General features: G+C 36.7%; 1 protein-coding gene across 2 annotated transcripts; it reads left to right on the top strand.

The window, feature by feature from the left end:
• Positions 1-1,279: 1,279 nt before the first annotated feature.
• On the top strand, positions 1,280-18,394 carry LOC149798269 (uncharacterized). Of its 2 annotated transcripts, none has more exons than XM_089963403.1 (2): positions 1,280-1,847; positions 13,515-18,394. In XM_089963403.1, exons 1-2 carry the CDS (start codon positions 1,596-1,598, stop codon positions 15,807-15,809), a joined length of 2,547 nt encoding a protein of 848 aa, XP_089819529.1. In that variant the 5' UTR covers positions 1,280-1,595; the 3' UTR covers positions 15,810-18,394. The 2 variants fall into 2 exon arrangements, with proteins under 2 accessions (XP_089819529.1, XP_089819530.1); XM_089963404.1 differs by lacking the exon at positions 1,280-1,847 and adding an exon at positions 2,547-2,650.
• Positions 18,395-23,209: the final 4,815 nt, after the last annotated feature.

Raw genomic sequence — 23,209 nt, 5'->3', positions numbered from 1 at the left:
GTAGTGTTGTACTAATTTTGGGTGTAGACGACTTTCATAGAAAGGGCGTTAAGGAGTGTCCATTAAGTTCAAAAGATTATTAAGAAGGTTAGATACTAGGACTTTGGTATGAACGGAACGGCTTGGCATACAGTGATGGACTTGTGGTGTTTAATTTTCTCATGGTCAGAGTGTCAGTTCAATTTTCTCGTACATTTCACTTGAAAAATCTGTAAAGTCAACATTGAAATATTTCTGCTAGTTTTGGAAACTGTATTCGTTTAGAGCAAAAAATTATATGCTGCCCTCAATGATGCATCCGTAGCCAGTGTGTGTGTGTGTTGGATTTGTTACGTGAATTTAACATGTTTAGTCCTATCGGTACGATGTCTGAAGTGTTACAGTTTATAGTGATGTCTAGCACTGGGGCATCATGCCGCAGACATATAGCATGATGTCCTACCCAGTCACATTATCCTGACACCAGACGGACCAGTCCTAACACTAACGGCTTAAAGCTGAGCGCCAAGCAAGGAAACTGCTAATACCGATAAATAAAACAAGAAAGAAAGAGAAATCTTCTTCTTTTCATTGTTATCATTATTAACCGAAACTTATAATTGCAATTTTATCTTCGCGATGTGTGTGGGTTAGTATAATTATTATTATTATTACTATCCAAAAGCAATAAGTGCAATTTTACTTCGCAAGGTGTGTGGGTTAATAATAATAATAATAATAATAATATTGTTGTTGTTGTTGTTATTATTATTATTATTATTATTAACCCAAAACTGTAAGTGCAGTTTTACTTCGCAAGGTGTGTGGGTTCATTAAGAGCAAGTAGTCATTCTATATTGGTTATCTTAGGAATTAAACTAGGCCTGTTTAGTCACGGCAAAGTTGAAACAATGTTTTATTCCATGTCGACAATGGGACTGGGACATTGGCGTATACAAGCAGACGATTCATGGCCAGTATTTCCCCCGAGAAAATCTGGTCCCCTAGTTACGAGTTGGTGATGCCCGTTTCGTCTTTACTATGCGAATGGTTCGAGTTTTATGCCGCCTCCGCAAGTTATACATGCAATCGTTAAAAGTAAGTGGGTGTACAGTTGCTTTTATTCTCTTGTTTTTACAATAGCATCAAGTAAATTGAATGTTTCAACATTGCAGTGTTATATACACGACCTAGATGCCCCATACTATGAGATCGTGTTAACATGCTTTCAGTTCTCACGCAGTCAGTTATCTTGTCTCTACCTTATCGCCAAGTGGACTCGTCCAAATCAGTAAACGTTAGTTAGGTTCTATTATCCGTTTCCCCAAGCTTAGCTCACCGAGTTATTGTGTGGGATTGTGTGTATTTTCCTGTGTGTCTCATTTCTTAAACACTTGATCTCGGACTGCATATACACAGATGATAGTACGTCCAAACTAGACTTTCTGGGACTTGTAATTCGGATAAATTGTGGGTAATGAACTTAGAGATCAGACCATTGTCCTATATAACTACTAGGCAAGTCAGCCTGTGCGATGGAAGTCAATTAGGGTGTTTAAACAACAGTTTGAGCTTTCGTTCAGAAATCAGACACAATTATACAATTAAAGGATAGTATGGGGGATTTTCTGTCCCCCAAAAGGAGGGATGTAGTTGACAGATTAAGAAGACGTCTGGAGTTTTATCGACAGCACCAAGATCAAACGTATCAGAGGTACGATTACATTGCGGACACAATATATGAGCAACAAAGACAGGAAGCGTACTTATTGAGACAGAAATGGTTGGAAAGTAAAGCAAAAAAGTCATCGAAAAGTAAACCCAAATCGGACAGCAGTCAAGCGGACCACCGCAACGTTCTCGTAACTGTAAGTTTGTTTTCATTTTTTTCTTATTCATTGATATACATGTACGTGTAAATAATAGTTCCCCATCTAAACCCCGCTTCGCGTAGTGGGACGGTCCCTGATTCGCGCTGACCAATCGTCACACAGCCCCAGGCCAACAAAGTAGTACGTTAATTATGCCAGTGTAACTAAACCCAAGTCGATAGGCTCGCGGTGCCAACATACCTCAGTGTTAAAAGATAATGGGATCGGTACAGATTTTTGCACTTCCCATTAGATCAACGCGAGATAAATGCAGCTGATCTTTGAAAGGTGATTATAATATATGATTCAAATTTATTTCGCTATTGGAAAGTTTACCTATGTCAAAGTTGCTATTTATATTTGTGATTCTTCGTAGTTACATGTACTAATAATCATAGTGATCTTTTTTCAATTGACTTTTCTATTCGGAGAAACTATTTTTATGGGAGTTTTGTGCATGTAACATATCGTTCATTGAGTGGATTTATTTTGTTTTTACAAGCCAATTAATTTGATTAAATTGGATCTCCGCTTTCAGCGAGCTTGACTGATCAGCTGGAATTACAAGTTCGGTATTTCGTTTCACACTGTGTATTTACATACGTGGATATTTCCAATCATCGGTGGAATGAAAACCTAGCGATTACCCCGAGGATTTCCAGTGATCGTTTTGAAGACGATAATTTTCTCTTTTTATAATGTGAGTGTTCTTTGCCGAAAGCCGTTAAATGGGAAAATGATATACCGAGAAGTCAGCTGGGATGGCAAATTCAAAAGTAACTTTCGATTTTTGGAGCTTGGTAAACGACATGCGCTGTTTGTTGATCAATAGTGTCATTTTATGTTTTAAATGCAATAACATTTCAGAGGAAAAAGTTGCTGGGAATATGTAGTCCGAGTCTTAAATACTAGTATTTTTAAATATTAAAACGACAACAAATACGCAGAAAGAAGTATGCAGATCTATTTTTAGAGGGAAACCCTCCTTCCTGATTGGAAAATATTGAGCACTGAAGTAGTGGAGTGACCCGGCTTTTAATCGTGTCTAAACCGCGACCAAATGTTCAGTAATTCATCATTTTAAGCTTACCGTATCTGCTCCCTTGAGAAAAAAGTCAGTTGCTAATAGCATAGAGTACAGTTCTGGCAATATCTAATGCATAATAAACCTGGCTTTGTGCTATTCATGCAGACGAGTATTATAACAAGTTATATAATTCAAACCGGCCATTTAATTTTTAACTGGTTGGCAAAAGATTTGTTTGAAATGTTTTGCTAGATTGAAAAAAAATATTCTTGCTATGATTTGTCGAAGAACGTTTTGATAATTATATAATTGTGTTATTTGCCCAAAAAAATCATTATGAGTTAATAGAAGATAAATACTTTAGATTGAAATGTAATCTCAAGGACCACCCACCCACCAAAAATTGAATGGTCGGCGCCTTACACGAGTGTTATTTCAAAGGCAATTACACGAGTATTTACGGCAAAGGGTTCATGGAAGTTACAAGTGCGGTGGTACTAATTTTATCCAAATGAAAGGGTTTAGTGTGATCGTGGTCACTACGGAAAGAATAATAATTTGTGTAACAGAAATGTGTATAAAATGCTCTCGTTCCTTTAAATTGTTGGTAATAACAGCCACGCGGCATCAGTTACTATCGCAAATTGCAATTGTCGAATTGGTCAATAATATTTAAGCAGCATTATTTATAGGCTCAAATGGGGTTTGAAAACATTGAAAATTGGTTAAATTTTAATGGACAATTGAACGCTTGATTTCATAAAATAAAATTTATTATATTATTTTTAGCTGTATAAAAATCAGTTGGGAGATCATAAAGTATTTTAAATTAACATTCAAATTGTATGGAAATTAGTTCGGTCAGGGTTAAACTACACAGACCCGGATCTACATCTCATAATGCCCCGACAGAGCTGGGTGAGTGCAGTTAATAAAAAGTAAACGTAGAGCAAATAACATACCTCGATATGTCAGCGTATTTTGCGACGGCATATCAGGGTCTCCTTTGCTATTGGATTTAATTTTGATACGTGTATATACGGTGCATTGTACAAATAATCGTTATGAATTGTTTTAAGAGAGGAAGTAAGCATGCTTTGCCATTAACTCGTCAAAGTAAAGGTAAACATTCGGAAATCTTCTAAAATAAAGATTCCAAAAAGAAAAACCAGAAGGACTTGAAGAGTAAGAATGAATGTACAGCAAGATTATGGCGTGCGTTTCTTTGTCTGAATGCTTTGATTAATAGGTTTTGAATACTTTGCACGATAGCTTTTGCAGATATTTACTATTTTTATGCAATGGTTCCCAACCTGTGGGGCGGAAGGAGGGCTGGACGCAGGGTTAATCCAAGGGATATGTACAGCTGTTTATATGGGTGGGGGGGCTGCAAAATGTTTTAAGAAAGGGCCATCATACTTGAAAAGGTTGAGAAGCACTGTTTTAATGTATGACTAATTAGGTCGTGGTGGATAATTTACTTTTGAATTTTTCATTAATGACGATGTGATACCTATATTGTATTTTTAATGGTATTATTATTACAATTAATAATATAGAAACATGGCACAAGAAGTACCTGATGACGTATTCTATCATTAACCTGTTATATGATTGTATTAGTGGATATAAATATTAACTGGTCTTTAAGATTTAACATGGTCTAAATAACTTATTACAGTTACTTAAAGACTGGAATAACTTGTCTTTTTTTTGTTATTGCAATTCCATTTATTTACATTTGTAGAACTTAAATTTCAGTCTGCATTAAGTGATCTATATAGCGGGTGCTGTGCTGACGTGCCGTTAAACCCTGATATATATTACAGACAGAAGGGAAGGGGGTGAAAGGAAATGCGCGTTATAATTGGTTTAGAATATATTTTAAAAAGGGATCTGATTTTTAGAGATTAAGGTAAAAAGAAGCGTGACAAACAATTGCCGATTTACATTCCTTGGTCTAAATATTTTTGGATGTTTTTTTGTTTTTTTTTGTTGCGCCCATGTGTCTAAATAGCACATTTGAACCATCACGTATAATATTAGAGTTATGCACGTGGCGTTAAACCCGATACATGCCAACGTCAATAATTAGCGCAAATTGGTCTTTTGTTGGCTCTTTCAGTCCGATTCTAATATTAGAAAGATATTAATATAGCTGTTATTGGAAAGGACACTCCCTTGAAAATTGAAACGACTTTGAAACTATTTTTTGTGAATTTTCCCAGTTCAAAGAAATACAGTTACCATTTACTAGTGATTGTACTGTACAGTTTTTGTCTTTCGTTTGAAATTTTCACAAGTGGGTGGAAGACCTTTGATTTATGGGGGTGGAGAAAGTATTTTTAATGCAGAGTTGGGCTGAGCATACTTCTACATCCATGTAGGTGGGAATAAGTTGAAACGCATCCCATGTATATGCGAATCTGATAGTGTACATCCTCGTACGAGTATATGGGAATCTGATAGTGTACGTCCTCGTACGAGTATATGGGAATCTGATGGTCAACATACGTGTGTATGGGAATCGGATAGTCAAAAAACGTGTGTATGGGAATCGGATATTCCGATCTAATGCGAGTTAAAAGCTCAAGGTCGGACCTGTAGTTTCAAGAAGCTGAGTGCCCTTGTTGGAAAAATTAGGAGTCCGCTTAAAAAAAATGCAAAAATAAGAGAGTCCTCAGTGTACATTAAAACATGACAATTCTTTATTTCTGTTCATAAATTAATGTAATGTCAGCTTAAGTATTTTTGTTAGTGAAAATGTGCACTCAGAATGTACAGTTTATATATAACACAGGATCAGTGGCTGGTCGCGCTGCAGAAAAAATTTGGGACGTACGAGAGGGTATTTGAAAGTTCTGTGATAGTGGTGCTTACAAAGCTTTGCATAATCTAACGATAAATATAGGTGTCATCCAAATTAATGTTTATATTTCGTCTTCTTACGGTTTCTCTTCGACGTCCGTATGACGGGTCCCCATCTCCCATAAATGGTTGAAAATTTTAAGGGGGCATCGCAATGCTTCTATAGCTACCGCTGATTATACTGCTATTATTTTTACAAATATTAACTATGTTGCTCTTGCAGCTACTGCTTCACCAACAGCAACTACTGCTACTACAACAATTGTCTTGTGATCAACCAAAGTTTAGTATGGTCTTGCTTTGCATCGGTATTGAAAAAACATATGCTCGTCAAATCGTGATATATATATATATATATATATATAGAGAGAGAGAGAGAGAGAGAGAGAGAGAGAATTTTAATCGGTAATATTAAGGTATTATAAGGAGTGGCACTTGAATAGAAAAGAAATGTTTATAAATTTTCCATATTTGCTTACTGCAATTAAATATTTACGTAGTACTTTGAAATGAAACTAAAAGGCACCTTTGATCTAAGCAAAATATGTGCACACAATGGATTAGACCTAACGTGTACATCAGAAGTATTATCCTTACGAGTTATTTTGCCACTCCTAAATAAATATTCAGTTCGATAAATCTGGAGCGCCAGCATACATTTCGGAGTATCAAGTAATTTAAAATCAGCTGGAATTTAAATCTAGTGCCCTAACGGTTTTAAACGTCGAGGAATATGCCGCAGTAACCTATTTAAATTTTAGTTTAAAGAGATTTATTCACCTGTACTTTATGAAGATTTAGAACTGGGATTAGGAATTGCATACAGTGAAACGTGCCATGGACTTTATATGTAACGTAGGGACGTAAAAGTTGTTCTCTTCGTTATAACGGTTAACTTTCACACATACACGCTTATTCGTAAGGCTGGCTTTCGGCCAACAGTTCTTCTCCTTTATTTTTTATTCACCACTAGTAATGTCAGAAAAAAAAGCGAAGAACAACTTGTTGGTCTATGCTAGTCCAATTTTATATATCATTATTTCAAGAGAAAATTGCACTTTCTAAATTGTCTTAATGTTTTCTGTTTGCCTTTCTTGGCCGTTTAATAACGGGGGAAAATGGTAGTATCTCGTATATGTATTAAGTTGCCGCGGTTATGGCGAGATAATTACACGGGATATGCGATGAATACATTTCATGTACGTCAACAAGACGAACTATATTAACATGATTATGTAGACATAGTGACAAATCGATAAATATGTAATGGCTACAAATCACGTCAACGCTTTCCAACAGTAACTCCTGTTGACGTAAAGACGTCCTTTTCATCACATACGTAACAGCAACGTCGGGCGGTGAAAACTGCAGATTAGTACTTCCATAGTGTCCATTATTTTATGAACGCATGCTTTCTGTTGTTTATTATAACAACTCATAAATTGTTTGCAAAAAATCTACATATACTTTCAGTTCACTTTTTTTAAACCCACGTTTTGTAAAACAGCAAACGTCTGATTTTTTTAAAGATTTAAAACTGCTAGTAGTGTGAGAAATCTGTTTGCACTCTACAGAAACCAAGACTTCAAATCAGTGACATAATGTTATATTTTTATTGTATGTATTGTTGCTTCTTTGTCAATGCATATGCTATTGTAGGCAGTGAAATAACCTGTCATCGATCTATATTATCACATTAACAAAATTTACCTTGTTGATTCATATCACTAAATCATTTCTCTTATTAAAGTAACGAAGTAAATGTACTTATTCAGATATTTTGTCAATGAACGTTTTACATAGCTGTGGTTTTACGATTATGCGTTTTTAAAAATATATTTTTGATATATGAGGGCCATACAACGATTTCTTCCCAATGAGAGTAGATATTTAAAAACACAATATAGTGTACATTGCCATCAAGTAAACGCCCATTGTATCATGATATTGAAAATTACTATGATTCTTTGCAAGTTTCACAACTGGAAAACACATTTTTCTCTGAAATTCCCATAGTAGAGTGGTTGAAATTTAGGAGCATATCCGGTAATTGAGGGCACATGCGGTGAAATTGTTGTAGACGGTTGCTCTCTTTTACGTTCGCGAATGGAAATCTTTGATAGGTTAGACGTCGTCAGTGTTTGGAGATTTGGGGCGGATAGTTTCCGAGTTTTACTGCCTCCAAACGAGTAGTCACAAATTTATCGCTGTCGAAGGTATTTTCTGAATAAGGGGCGCACCTTTGACTTGAATTACCGAAGTCAAGCTCGTTCATGTTGTCATTGAAGCGCTGAATGTGACCCCTGGGTGCGTTTGCTTTGTATTGTGACCATTGTTGATACTGAGATTCTCAGGTGCGACAAAAAGTAGCAGGTTACTTTATTTCTGTCCAGAACTAATTTAAACCCCGATTGCTGTTTTCACCTATATATCCCCAGTATGAACCGTTCAGTGTAGATTTTGTATTGGTTTTTTTTTTCTTCTTCTAAATAAATGTTCATGAATATTTGTTACTACACGATACGTCGGTGTGCATGAATCATGTTAAAACGTTATTGAGTCGGAAAGACACCTGTTTCATCTTGCATACATACATACAGTCAGAAAGACAGACATGCAGGTAGATATTTAGAATTTACGTGATGTAAGGTGGAGAGAAGGATGGATTTATAGATTGCAAAGTAGGTAGGCAGCTAGACGCAGTACTTCATCTCTGAACGGGCCTTTGTAATCGAAGTTGACGTTCCTTTTATTGTCCTATATAACTTGAGTACATTTACTTATATTTTTATCAAGGTTTTACTGGTTTAGTAGCCAACTACCGATTTGTTTACATTGGAGTGAGATTAATTTTGCTACAAGGCGAGGTTTGGCAAAAGTTCGAGACGCTATGTTCAGATAACAAACTTTTGAGGCTCAAAAGCGTCGATCCCCACAGCCGCCAGTAAACGACGGCTAGATATAGTGCTTACACTTAGATGTGTGTGTGTGTGTGTGTGTGTGTGTGTGCCCGCCCATCAGCAAGATCATTATACAGTCGGAAATGTGGGTCTTTCCTTATAATTGTTCCCTCGCGATTAGAAGAAAACTTGGCGACCATGTGATACCGTGACTTTGTTCACGTGTTTGAGCATTCGCTGTATCGTGCAACAAACTCCTCATATACACTGTTGGCTCAACCTTCCAGTTACTGTATAATTACTGTGTGAGCTGGAAAAAAAAAAACGTTTTATTTGGGAGGTGGTCTCATTTCAGATGACAAATTTACTCTTTTCTCTTTTATTTGGTAAATGAGAAGAAACGAACGATGCTGTTATTGTGAGTGACCTTTGTGCGGGTTTGGATGTGAGCGTGTACAGTATTCAGTATAGGGCTTTACAACACGTCATCACAAGTCAAAGACACGTCATCACAATTCAAAGACCAATCGAGTAAGTTTGGGTATCCCCCTAAAATCCTAAAAACCAAAGTTGGGAGGTAAAGTAAGTATAATCCTTGAAATATAAATCATATTTGTTGCATAAACAACACTCGTTTAAAAAGACAGAGACCTCAGCTGGAACATCCTAATGGGGCGCATCCCAGGGTGTAAAGCAGGCACGTGCAACCTCTGGCCCGCGGACTTGGCTGCAACCTTGTTTTATCCGTTTATTTACATAATGGGGTATAGCTTTAAAAATCTTCTTTTTGGCTCGCGCCATGAAGAAGTTGCGCATGCCTGATATAATTGGTTGCTTTGATTGGTTGCCTCTTTTTGAATACAATAAATCGATTCGTGCAATTTCCACAAAGCAGGGTGGGTGTATTTATGCAAGAGGCAAAAGAGATTACAAGTGTCAGTGTTATAATTTTTTTGATGTTTACTTCATAGCTTCTTATGGTTAGTTTGATATTTTGCAACATATTTCATGAATAGTAGCAACAGTAGTAGTAGTAGTAGTAGTCGCAAACTGTCGATTGACAATTCTGTTTTTCTTTTTCTAGTTTAGTTGTGTTTGTAACGTATGCTGTAGCGACCGGTTTACAGTGTAGACCACGAGCATGCATTTCAAGTAATTACTTTTCCTGCGAAATTCGGAGTTTTGTGATGGTGAATTTGAATTTAAGTCTTGAGTTAAATTGTTTTCTAGTCCACATGTATCTTGCATAATTAGCTTAAAACTTTTAAATTTGGTTTACCTTACGTACATTGATCATTAGGACTTTCAATTTAGTGTACCGTACATACATATATTATTAGGACTTTCAGTTTAGTGTACTTTAAATGCATATATTTTTAGGACTTTCAATTTAGTATACCTTACATGAATGGATTATTAGGACTTTTAATTTAGTGTACCTTAAATGCATAGATGTTTAGGACTTTCAATTTAGTGTACATTACATGAATTGGATTATTAGGACTTTCAATTTAGTGTACCATACATGAATGGATTATTAGGACTTTCAGTTTAGTGTACCTTAACTGCATATATTATTAGGACTTTGTGTACCCTAAATACATATATGTTTAGGACTTTCAATTTAGTGTGCCTTACATGAATGGATTAGTACGGCTTTCAATTTAGTGTACCTTACATGGATGGATTATTAGGACTTTCAGTTTAGTATACCTTACGTGAATGGATTATTTTTGGACTTTAAATTTTTCAATTGAGTACCTTACATGCATAGCTTAATTAGGACGTCATTTAATATACATAACATACATATAGCTTATTTGGCTATTTAAGGTGTCATTGAACATTTACAAAACATTTACGTTTTGCTTCTTGTACGCTACTGTATGCACTGCCGACAGTATAAACCCAAATATGCTGTTGCATAATGTACCGGCAGATCTTGGTCTGTGTTGTTTGTTCTAAGGAATACTCCTAACAAACTGCATAAACACGAATCTGTTGGTGATGTGGTAGATCAGTGTCTATGACGTTTGCAGTTAGTTCAGACTTATACGCGAGTATGTACGGTAGTTAAAAGAATGTCTTCGATCTCTGGGATCTGAACATATTGGAAGCCGATGTACAAGTATTTATTTCTTCATTGAGATTGTATATGTAAGCCAGTCAAAAGTTTGACAATTGTACATACATGTGAGTTGTCGGTAGTGCGATATAATGCCACGTGTTGACATTTTAATAGAAGCTCTATGAATTTTATGTTACAAACGATCAGTATTGTAACAATATTTAGTTTGAAAATTGACATGCGTTAGGACTTACCCCCAACATTTTTATTTTCCATTCAATCGGTATTCAATTCAGTGTATTTATGTCAGGTGGTACGATCTATCTTCAGGGCCCTTGCACACGGTATGCCAAAGCCCATCTAGCGGTAAACTATTGTCTTGTTGCCATTCCAGTAACTGCTGTCCACTCTCAGGCCTGGCGCTGTTTGGTTAATTACGTAATAACGCGTGGTACTAGCTTCTCCAGATTGTCCGGTTAAGTGATGATCTGTCATCGTGGTCAGTCACAACATTTACCGATTCATACTGTTATTCAGTCACTCGGTCTTTCAACCAGTTTTCATGACATTTTCAGTATGAACCAATCTTCACTTTGAAATGAAGTTGAAAAAATTCAGAATTTGACAAAAGAAAAAGAATCTTGTTTAAAACAAATTCCATGTTAATTGACACACAGTGACATGGTTATCATATGTCTGAGGTATTCGTCAAATTCATTTACAGGTATATTATTGTGGCACGTGTCTTTAACGGACCTAATCATATAAAGACTAATTCACAAAAGACACACTCGTGAAAAGACACGTGTTCATAAAGGACGGCAATATTGAACCCACTTTTTAAAATTAAATTTACTTGAATATTACACGTAATACACACAAACTAAATGACGAAATTTCATGATCCCTAGACTAATTGTTTGAAAGCTCTCGCTGTAAATTAAATAGCAGTTCTTAAACATACTCCTTAAAAATGTTTAAGTTTATATTGATGTGCAAAGTTCTGTTAACTTAGCAAAGGAGTTGAGAAGAATTACAATAACTGATTATTTAACACACACACACACACACACACACATATATATATATATGGTGTGTGTGTGTGTGTGTGTGTGTGTGTGTGTGAGCAAGTACGCTCAGGCTAGGACGTGCTGCCTTTTTTAAAACTTGAATGTAAGTCATGGAATAATATCTTTTCTGCATCTTGTCGTCTAAAATCAGTATTTGTTTCAAATTAAGGAACGAGACACAACATTATATATGTATAATGTTAGAATAAAACATAATAAGCTTGTTCCCCGTAACATAATTTAATATGGTAAAGAAATTAGGGATTTATTAAAATAGATTTTCGTTTTCCCTCCCTTCCTGCAATGATTGGTTGTATGTAGGTATTATTATTTGGGTATTGTATTTGAATAACATTTTTCTTTTTTCTCTAATATGTGAGTGAATTATAGACCGAAGGTATTCATACAGCACTATGTTACTGAATTTGAAGTTGGAATGCGTATTGTATGATATAGATATACGGTACTTGAGTATATAGATATACGGTACTTGAGTATATAGATATACGGTACTTGAGTATATAGATATACGGTACTTGAGTAAACTGTTATCGTTGTGTATCTGCACAGTAGCCACATCTCCATGGCTTTTGTCAGTATGCACATTCTTCCGGGTTTGTTTCTTTTTTAATTACCTTACAGTTTATCACTGGTGTGTCTATTCATTGTGGATAAATGCGTATGTAACCAAACCTTCTTGCCTGACCACTTGGATATCACAAACACTAATTTAATCCAGTTCACTTTATTTTAAAACTTTTTTCCTGATAGTATATAATTTATATACGCTTTTATCTTGAATGAAATATATACGATGATACATTTGACAGTATTCTACGAAGACTGTCTATGTTTTAAAGGAGATTGTCTTTTTTGTTTTAACCATTGAAAAAGTTGATTAAAAAATAAAACAATTATTAAAAAACTTTGGTAATATTGAAACCAATCTGTCATTTGTATTCACCAGGAATATTTTTTCTTATGAGATTCTCGCTGTTTGGATGAAAGGGAACTGTTTCTAGGGGAAGAAAGAAACACGGTGAATTCTGTTCTGTACATAGGTTTAGAAAAGTTGTTTCATTTCAGTTATGTGTTGAAACATGGCAAAGTCTTAGATCTGCTGTGATTTTAGTTTTTCCTTCACTAATTAGAGTATCAGAGCCACGTATTTTGTACCTTCCTCCTTCAGTAATTAAGTGTACTAGGGTTCAAGCATAAGACTGGTTGTATGTTGTGCTTTTCTCCTACAGTAATTATATATTAGGGCCAAGTTTAAGATCGGCTGTATTTTATACTTTCCTCCTTCAGTAATTAGATATTTGGGCAAAGCTTAAGACTGGTTGTATTTTATACCTTCCTCCTTCAGTAATTAGATATTTTGGCCAATCATAAGACTGATTGTATTTTGTACTTTCCCTCTTTAATAATTAGATATTAGAGCCAGTTATAAGACTGTCTTTTGTACCTCCCTTCTTCAGTAATTAGAGTATTAGGGCCAAATGTAAAAGATATAATATGCCTCTCGTATTCCGTGTGATTATCACTATTTCCACTATTTAAAGGTCAAGTACATTACGACCCAATCTACGCAGATTTCCATAATATATATTTTAGTACATTTCAAGACTTCCAATTTATAATGACCGCCCCTATCTGGTACCTCGGCCACCTCCGTCTCCTTTTCCATGTTGTTTTCTGTAATAAGAATCTTACTGTTTTGTTTCTTTTCAGAAGAGACTGAAGCACAGACTTGAGAGTCACAATAATCCAGAGAGTCAGCAGAACGCTGAAAACGTCTACCAGTTTGACGAGAACGATTCTCCTCCTGCTAAGAAAGCGGCAACAAACGCGAACATTGAGGGCCAGTTGTCCAGTGTACAAGTCCATATTTTTCAACAAATATCGGATGGAAAGACGCAACAAGACCAAAAGATAAATGTGACTGTTAGTACCAGTCTTAAAAGGAGTGAACATTCACAGGACCAGTCTAGTATTCACACCAATATCGAGTGCAAACAGGAACCACTCAGTGATAGTCAAGGTATTGGTTCCCACGAATCAGGGTCTAGTGTAAATAGTGGTTCGGATATAACCCTTGATCCGGAATTTGCGGATATCTTGCATACGATTGAGCAGGACGAGGAACTTCCTCAAGAAATCATTGATGAACTAACAAAGTTCGATGAAATTTGCAAAAGTGTTCACGTGTCAGAAAGTAATGATTCCATGTTGAATTCAGACATGTTTGGTGGAGGCACGGCCACTGGTTCTCCCAGTGTAATGCCGGTATCTCATGCAGGGATGAATATGTACATGGATCCTAATTCTAACATGGGACCGGTCAGAACTCCTTCTGTACCACAGTACAGGAGCCAAGCCCATCAACCAGCTATTTCTGATACTGGCCCTGCGGCAGAAACATTAAAACAGATGGCTGCTCAACATCAGAATCAGCACACAGGTGCTTTTGGAATGAAAGGATCTATAATGGATCCATTCGCTTTGAATGATCACCTAACCGACTCAGGACAATATCGGAATCAAGCTAGAAACGGTTTCCCACCAGATTATCAGCAACAACAGCAACAACAACACTACCCGGGTATTTCACGATCGAATTACGTACCTCCAATGTCATATGCTCAGACTAAACCTCATCCATATGGTGGAAACAAACCTTTAACCCACTACCCGCACGACGTTGTAACCCCAGCCGCACAAGAAGGCCCACCACAACCTTCGTCTCTACAACAACTTCAGAACCAGGTGGCTCACTTCAACCAGGGACCACATATGGAAATCACACAAACCCAACACATGCAGGTATCCGATGGCTCCCATCGAATGCAGATGTCTCAGACGCAACATGTCCAAATGAGGCAACCAGTACAGAACATTTCCTTAACCCAACAGCAAACGTTTTCAATGGGTATTGGACAGAATCAGTCTCAGCAGTATGATCCGATGAATATCAATATGATGCAAGGGAAGATGGCACCAGACCAGAGACAGTCTGGCCAAATGCCCTACATGAATCGGCCACCACCGGAATACAAAATGCAGCATTCAAATGGAATGGCAAATACAATGTCAACGAACGGACTAGGACCAAATCCTTTAGAGACAATGCAAAATATGGTGAATCAGACCAGTACTCTCGCCAACCCTGCCTATGCACCCGTGAAATCGGAGAATAGTACCATGCACTTGTCAAATGGAATGATGCAAGGTGGTCAAATGTCGGGTATGCAACAGATGTCTAATTCAATGCCAGTCAGTTCCCCCATGCAGAATATAGTCTCGCAGTCACAATTGTCAAATTATTCCAATCAGGCTGTACAGCGACAGACGTCGTACCCAGGGGCTCAACCCCAGAGTCAGGGACGTCCACAGCGAACAGTTACCCAAGAAACGTATACTAGTGCAATAATGCGAAATCAAAGGCCTCCTAACGTTAATATAGGACCAGATGGACTTAATATATCTCAGCCGAGAAATCCCCACGATTGGCCAAGACCAATGATGCCAGTACAGGGACCGAGGGGTGGCGGGATGGGTATGCCACGACCACAGATGGCGATGGCGGCAGAAATGATGCGGTATAGGTCATATTCATCCGATGGGTCAATGAGTGCTACGGCTGCGGCGGCTCAAATACAGATGCAACAGAGACCGATGCAAAGCATGCAAAGTATGCCAATGGGAGCTATGCAGTCCCAGGCAGCAATGATGCAAGTAGGTCCGCAAGCGCAGCAGATGATGATGCAACAGCGCATGCAAATGTCTCATCAGCAAATTAGTCAAAGGACGTCCCATATGGCGGGAAATGTAAGCTCCGTGTCAAGTGCTATGTCCGGTCACCCTCCGACTTACCCTCAGTCGGGTTCAAGTAATGATGACATTATGACTCTATTAGACGGTACAGCTCCAAATCCTAGTACGGATTTTTTTGACGTTCAGACTTCTGGGCCTAATTCAGATACGAATTGGATGGACCTTGACGACATTTTGGGTACTCCAAAATGAATTCATTATGTAACATATTTTAAAAAGTAAACATTTATTCATGAAGACGTTCTTTGGAGAGCAACAAGTTATTTATACATTATATTTCTTGCGCTGACGTTTAAATGCCAAACAAGAAGAAAATAGAAAGGCAAATTTTACTTGTTATGGACCAAATATCATTGAACCATACTAAATTCATATGACAGAAATAAATGGTAAGTTATAGTCAGTTGCATTGAACGATGAACGTATAAAGCAGTAATCAAGTCCCGCCAGTGTATGGCGGGGATTTGGGGCTTGTCCGATTGTTTACATTTTATACATTTGCTTTGAGACATTCTTATGGGTTAACTTCTACCTCTGTAAGCACTGCTAAAGCAGTGAATCAATTTGTCAAGGTAAATGCAAACAAATGTCGTTGATACTGGTACATGCTTGATGTATTCGCCAATCAGAAAGGCGGTCCATGTTTAAATTCAAATATACGTGTACCCTGATCAGTGGTTGCGTAATACACTATATATATATCGAGATGTAAACGAGAAAAATAATGCCATTTCTACATGTGTAAAATATGGAACGGGATCTGCCAGCTCACTATACAACGGTAGATTTGGGTTTACATTGTTCAGATATTGCCGCATTCCAGAGGCGAATACATTCAGTAGATACATGTATGGCATATAGTGTCTACTCTCATTGTGTCGATTTGCAATATAATCAAGCTAGAAGGTGAACGACGCCCAATGAAAGTATATCGTTTTGTTAGGAATTATTTTTCCGGTGAATGATTTCATGTCGAACTTTACGTTTAGTACAGTATATAAATTATTCAACACGCATTATTATTAGACCCGTCGTAATACTACTGTATATACAAACATGGTCAGAACGACACGAAAATTATAGTTGTATAGATAAAGGTAATTTATATTCATTAGCCGACATGTTGAGAACTGGCGTAAATATTTGTTTTTCTCCTCAGACATACATTGATTCAACAGTTTAATGTAAAGAACTTTTTAATTTTTTTTTATTTTCGTTGTTGTCAGTATCGGTTTTCTTAAACACGTTGTGACATCGTGACTTGTAGAAGAGATTCGAAGTACAAACGTTTTGGCAAGCTGATTAAAATCAGACCTCAACTATCCTACCGTACGTCAGTGGATATCTGATTTTTATCAGATTGAACGTTTTGGTTAAATAGTCTTAATTCTGTTTCGACAGTAGTATCTCTAAATTAACTTTCTACAGTCGTATCTCTACATTGACTTCCTACAGTAGTCTCCTTAAATTTAATTTTTACAGTAGTCTCTCTTAAATTTACTTTTTACAGTAGTGTCCTTAAATTTACTTTCTGCAATAGTATCTCTGAACTGATTTTTCTACAATAGTATCCTTCAATTGGCTTTCTAGAGTACAATCCTTTAATTTGACATTCTACAGTAATATCGCTATATTTGACTTTACGCGGGACTAATGTAGCAATCCAGATATAACAAGAGAATCGAAAGGTAGAAATTAAATTTACAGATTGATACATTACTGCCTTGTTGAATCGTGTAGAAATTTGTTTTTGTGAATATAGGTGTGACTAACCGTATTTTCAAGTCCGATTCACCACTCGTGTGTCTTTTTTGAGATCTTCGCCAAAAGCAGGGTCCCTCCTACGGCGGATATATCACAGTCAAACGAGAAGTATGGTCGAACGAGACTACGACTTTTCTTAAGTATAACGTGCGCATAACTGAAAATCGATAAGACCCATATCTACCTTTGTACTTAGCAGGTAGATCACGGTCTGATTTGTTCGTTCTACTCACGTTTTCGAACAAACAGGGTAGACCCTGATCTCCTGCGTATTACAAGAGGCAGATAAAGGTTCACCCTTTTTAACAGCCTGTTGCGCAGTGTACACAGATTATATACGATACTTTATAGAGTCCTGTCACGTGAGATGTAAATACGATATTTATTTGCCATTGTCTTAATTTGTTATTCGACCAAGATTTGATGGAGACGACAGCCGTGAGATGAAGGTCGTGTAGATGTAGGTAATAGTAGATATTACAGTTGTGTTCAAAATCTAAATGGTAAAGTTAAAACGAATTACCTCACTACGTACTCGGGGAATTTGTCGTTGACTCCAGAGAGAAAATCCCCAATTTTCAGAAACATGAAAAACCTATTCTTTCAAGTACAGAAAAAAGCTTAGTTCAGATTCCCCATTGTTTTTGTTTGTTTTAAATTACTGTATAAACAGTATATGAAGCTTGAATTGGACTCTTGTACTAAAACCCTAAAAAAGAAAGAAAAGAAAAAACAAAAAAAGAACACAAAAACAACTGGTACTGAAATTTTGTAAGTAATCATGCGTTTCGCGAACAGTCTCAAGGACGTACGAACAGGGTTCATATTTATGCACGAAGTGAACTCCTTCACCTAACAACATACAAGCTCATTCAATTCGTGGTCGAATAATTTTGTACAAAACACGATTTATGCGACAAGACTCCAACCATTTTTAGATCTCGTCAGGTAACTCTTACTCCTGATACATGACCAAATATTTTATTTCGAAATATTAAAATGCTAAAAAGCAATCTCTTGTTAATTGTTGTTTTTTAAAAGACTTTTTTAAAACGTGTTTCCTTTCCCCGTGACGCTGCCTTTTTGTCAGTCACTCGCATATGACTATATCCTACTTGGTAGTAACTGCATATCTTGGGTGTTTCAGACATTCGGTTTACTCCAGTATCGTTTTTAACCCTTTGGAATAATCTTATACTTGTTGCTGATAAATGTACCAACAGACACAAGTGCCTGTGATGTAGATACTATTTCTGATGATTTATTTTTTCTGTACAATTGCTGAAAATGCACCTTTGAAACCTCAAAACTTTAATTCGGAGTAAATCAGATGACCTCAAGGAGCTGCTTCTGGTTGTGTCAATGCTAGTAACTGCTTAACCGAAAAAATATACACGTGTTTTCTGCTTAACCGGAAAAAAATGGACACGTGTTTTCTACCCCCTCCCTCTCCCCCGCTTGTGGCGGGAACATGGTTTGGTCCAGTCCATCCTGCACCCGGCATCCGTCTCGATAAGTTTGTGAGCGACTTTTGCGAAAATCCTCATCAGGTGACAAATTCGGCTTGTATATTTGTGTCTGGCTAGATTTTGAGGTCATTACTGCAAGTTTTCTTCTTTTGTTTATACACATAATTTGACATTGGGGATTATTTTGAGGCAGACAAATGAAATTGGATAGGTATATCTGTAAACGTTCATTTGGATTTCTATGCTATTTTTGGACATTTTACAATGTATTTATTTTTCAGCACGTTTTTCCACTTTTGGCTTTTGACGATTTCTTTTGGATGATTAAACGAAAGCCACTTGAAGTAGAAAGATTAAATTTATTATGTGTATATGCATCTGCAAATGACCTGATTAGACTTTAATGTTAAAAGAATTTTAATTTTTTTCTTCTACATTTTTAGCTTTACCGGTCGTAGACCAGAGGAGCTAATAGGAAGGTTGTTGTCTATCGTCCGTTACTTTGTTTTCGCTACTCCTCCTAAACTACTTGTAGGATTGCCATGAAACGTAATACACATTCACCCTTTGGTCTCATCGGTACTAAATGAACATGGTTGTGTTAGGACATACAATAATGGCCGCAACGGCATCCATTTTGGAAACCACTTGTCCTACTTCTTCAGTATAGATATCATCTCAATATGGGGTTTGCACCAAAAGTCTTCTTATGCTGTCTTGTTGGGCCAAAATGAAAATAGTGCTGCTCGGATTTGCAATATAGCCAACACGGTTGCTATCTTGAACAACATATCACTACTCCTGAATGGATGGCCATATCATGAGGGGGTTTTCAATAAAGGACTCGTTATCATTTTTATGTTGGTTATTCATGAAAATGGTACCAACTGATATCCAGAATATCAGCATCAGCGGCCATCTTGAAAATATTTTCGTATTGCTACTACTTCTACGTGGATAGTCATGTCAGCAAGAGGTTTTCACTAAAAGGTTTCTTATGATGTTTAGCTGGTCCTAAATCAAAATGGTGCCAATCTGTCATCAAATATGACCATCATGCAAGTCATCTTAAAAATCTTATTACAACTCTACCGGAGCAGAAAGTCATATTGACATGGAGTTTTCACCAGAAGACTTCTTATGACATCCTGTTGGTCTTAAAAATAGGGTTTTTGAAGTCATATAAATCCTGGACACGTTCGTAAATTACAGAAAAGCATTTTAAGGTCCTTGAAAAGTTCATTAATTTTCATAAATCATTCAAAGTTTAAGAGTAATGGAATTTGGGTAGTTTGCATTATCCCGTCGCATTTTCATTTGCCGGTGCAAACGTTTTGCCAACCTACCTACTAACTTCGACGATGGATTTGTGTGAATAGGTTCAGACTACATCCAGCGATCTTACTGCCATTCAAAATCATTGTGCTCACGGCACTCAAAAGAGAATGACTTATACGATAGGATGAAGTATGCCAAAGTCAGCTGTAAAAAAAAAGTTTTTGTGTTAAATTTGTTAGGTAGGTATTAGAGGTTCTAAATTTACATGGCTGTTCCTGAAATTGGTAAAAGGTCTTGGACATTTTTTGAAAAAGTCGTGGAATTAAATTTTTAAAGATTGCATGAACCCTATAAAAGACATGATGTCAATCTGACATCCAGTATGGCCGCCACACAACGATCATCTTGATAATCGAGTTCAATAAAAGACGTTTTTATGATGGCTAGTTATTCTTAAATGAAAATAGTGCCGATCAATGTTCAATGTGGACAACACAACAACTATCTTGAAAATCTTGTTTTGCTACTCCTGAATGGAAACTCGTCTGTTGAAAATATTTTTGCTATCTCATCTCTTCCCAAATAGATGGCTGTATTCACCAATAGACTTCTTAAGATACCTACTGGTCCTCAATGAAAGTAGTCCCAGTTGCATGGCTGCCACGATGATCGTCTTTAAAATGTTCTTGTCATTAGTCCCGTTGAATGGATTACATTATTGCTGAAGAATATTTGAAATGGTTTCATTACTCGACCGTTTAAAGAAAGAAATGGCCTTACCTTGAATTCCTGGAAATTCTCTACAAATAATATTAATGTGTATAGTCACGAAACTTTGTGTAAATACAAAATGACGAGGGAGTCACGGAAGCTCAGTTTATAGTGTTTTGGGCTAAATATTGCTGGATCGGTACCCACCCAGGCCAGCTCGGTTTACTACCTCGGTATGTCATCGGAAAGGTTGCTAGCTTCATTTTATATCGGCGTTATATAGTGGAATTGAAGTCATGTAACTGAATATTAAACCAACGAACCAGTATAATAATGAAATGTTTTCGCCAAAACCAAATGTAAGATGGGTACGGTTAAAATTGTCATGTCGTCTTTTAAGTACAGAATTGCACGTGGAATATTTCGTACGATTAATACTTCATATCGGCGCAGGTGACCTATTTTTATAAATTCATCAAATCTTTAAGTTTTTGTCTCGTACGTCATCAAACCTTGATGAACACCTACCTGTAATGTATGAATAACCTCCGAGTAGTGACAGACGCACTGTTAAAACATCGTTTTATAATAAGACCCCTGTGTTCTAGATGTCACAGACTGGTTGGATTTCATTTTTTGAAATAAATTTTCCCAGTCAAGGTCACAAATGCATGCGTCTTGCAGAGGATAAGCACACAATATAAAACAAACATTCATTGCTAATTACTGCTTAAACTCCAATTACAAACAGTTATTAACTCGAATTATATATATATATATATATATATATATATATATATATATATATATATATATATATATATATATATATATATATACACAGGGCCGGCGCCAGACCCGGCCAGACTATCTAACGCCCTAGGCAAGGTTAGATTCTGGCGCCCCCCCTCCCCGAAAATATCAATTTCAAAATTTATAAACTAATTTCTTTTTAAAAAATGCGCCCCCTGAAATCAGCGCCCTAGGCGGCTGCCTAGTTTGCCTATATGGTAGCGCCGGCCATATATATATATATATATATATATATATATATATATATATATATATATATATATATATATATCGGCAGGGCCGGCGCCAGACTATCTGGCGCCCTAGGCAAGGTTAGATTCTGGCGCCTCCCCCCTCCCCCCGGAAAATATCTGGTGTTTCGGTCAGACTGAATCTACCCGATTATTTGTCCCTGTATGAAATAAACCAGGATTTAAAAAAACGACCCTCAATAAAACTGAAATGTATTTATTTATTTTTAAAAACTGATGTTGATTTGGAGAAATGCGCCCCCTGAAATCAGCGCCCTAGTCGGCTGCCTAGTTTGCCTATATGGTAGCGCCGGCCCTGCTTATCGGTGCAGAACTGGTCGTTTGAAGGTGAGTATATGTAGCAAAGTTCCTAATTAACATGAAATTATGAAATAGTAATTCAGTTTAGATCTTGTTGATAAAAGAGTATTTTTAAAATTTGTCTCGACCCCATTTTGGAGGGCTAAAGTAGCCTTTGCTCTACATAATCTAATGACTGTTGTATTTTCTGCTTAATGATGGATATTTTGTATAGGATATACGGATGTAGCCAATCCTCTCAAACGTGGGGTTAAAAGTTGACAGACTGTCAGGTACTTTCATAGATCAAGTAACTGTATATTCAGTCTTGTTAAAATCAAGATCTACCTTTAATGGACAGATCCGACATGCATCGATAAAGGTACTATTGGCATTTCGAATCCACATTTAGTTTAGTAACATACCAGATTAAGCGTTGCATATCATGGTAGGAGAGCAGTCGTTAGAAACGACATATTCCGAATGAAGATTTGTAAATGTGAAAGTTGTAATTTGACTGAAAGGTTAGCAGAACATGTAGACCACCTCTTACTGAAATCTGCTAGAAATCAAATATTTTTTGAGATCTGGAATCTAATCAGATTCACATTATATTGAAATTCGGTTGAAAAAGTCTCCGTTAGCTTCCAGAATTGTGGGACATTATAAGACTATTTTAGGTGAACTGACTTAGCATGGCTTATATATATAGGTGGACAGCCCATGTTTATTATCACAGGGGACGCAGGTTGGTTCGCGTAAATACCTCCAATGTCAGTGGTTCAATTATATGATTTATCGGCACAATAAATGGCTTATACTGGCATTCCACTTTGTCAAATTTAAGACGTTATTCCAGTATACTGAACAGAAATGATTATTACCGGTGTTTAGTATGATGACTGAAAATCCCAAATTTCGAAAGGATCAGATTTGGTTCCTTATTTTTACTTTAAAAGTGATACTGTTATGTATGGTGTTGATCGCCGTATAGTATCGATCAATCATTCTCTCGCGTGACTTCGAG

This window comes from Sinohyriopsis cumingii, chromosome 6 (assembly GCF_028554795.1).
Source record: "Sinohyriopsis cumingii isolate HCF-2022 chromosome 6, ASM2855479v2, whole genome shotgun sequence".
In the NCBI taxonomy this organism is placed as follows: Eukaryota; Metazoa; Mollusca; class Bivalvia; order Unionida; family Unionidae; genus Sinohyriopsis; species Sinohyriopsis cumingii.
The sequence above is the reverse complement of the archived record's forward strand: the minus strand, read 5'-3'. Positions and strand labels throughout refer to the sequence as shown.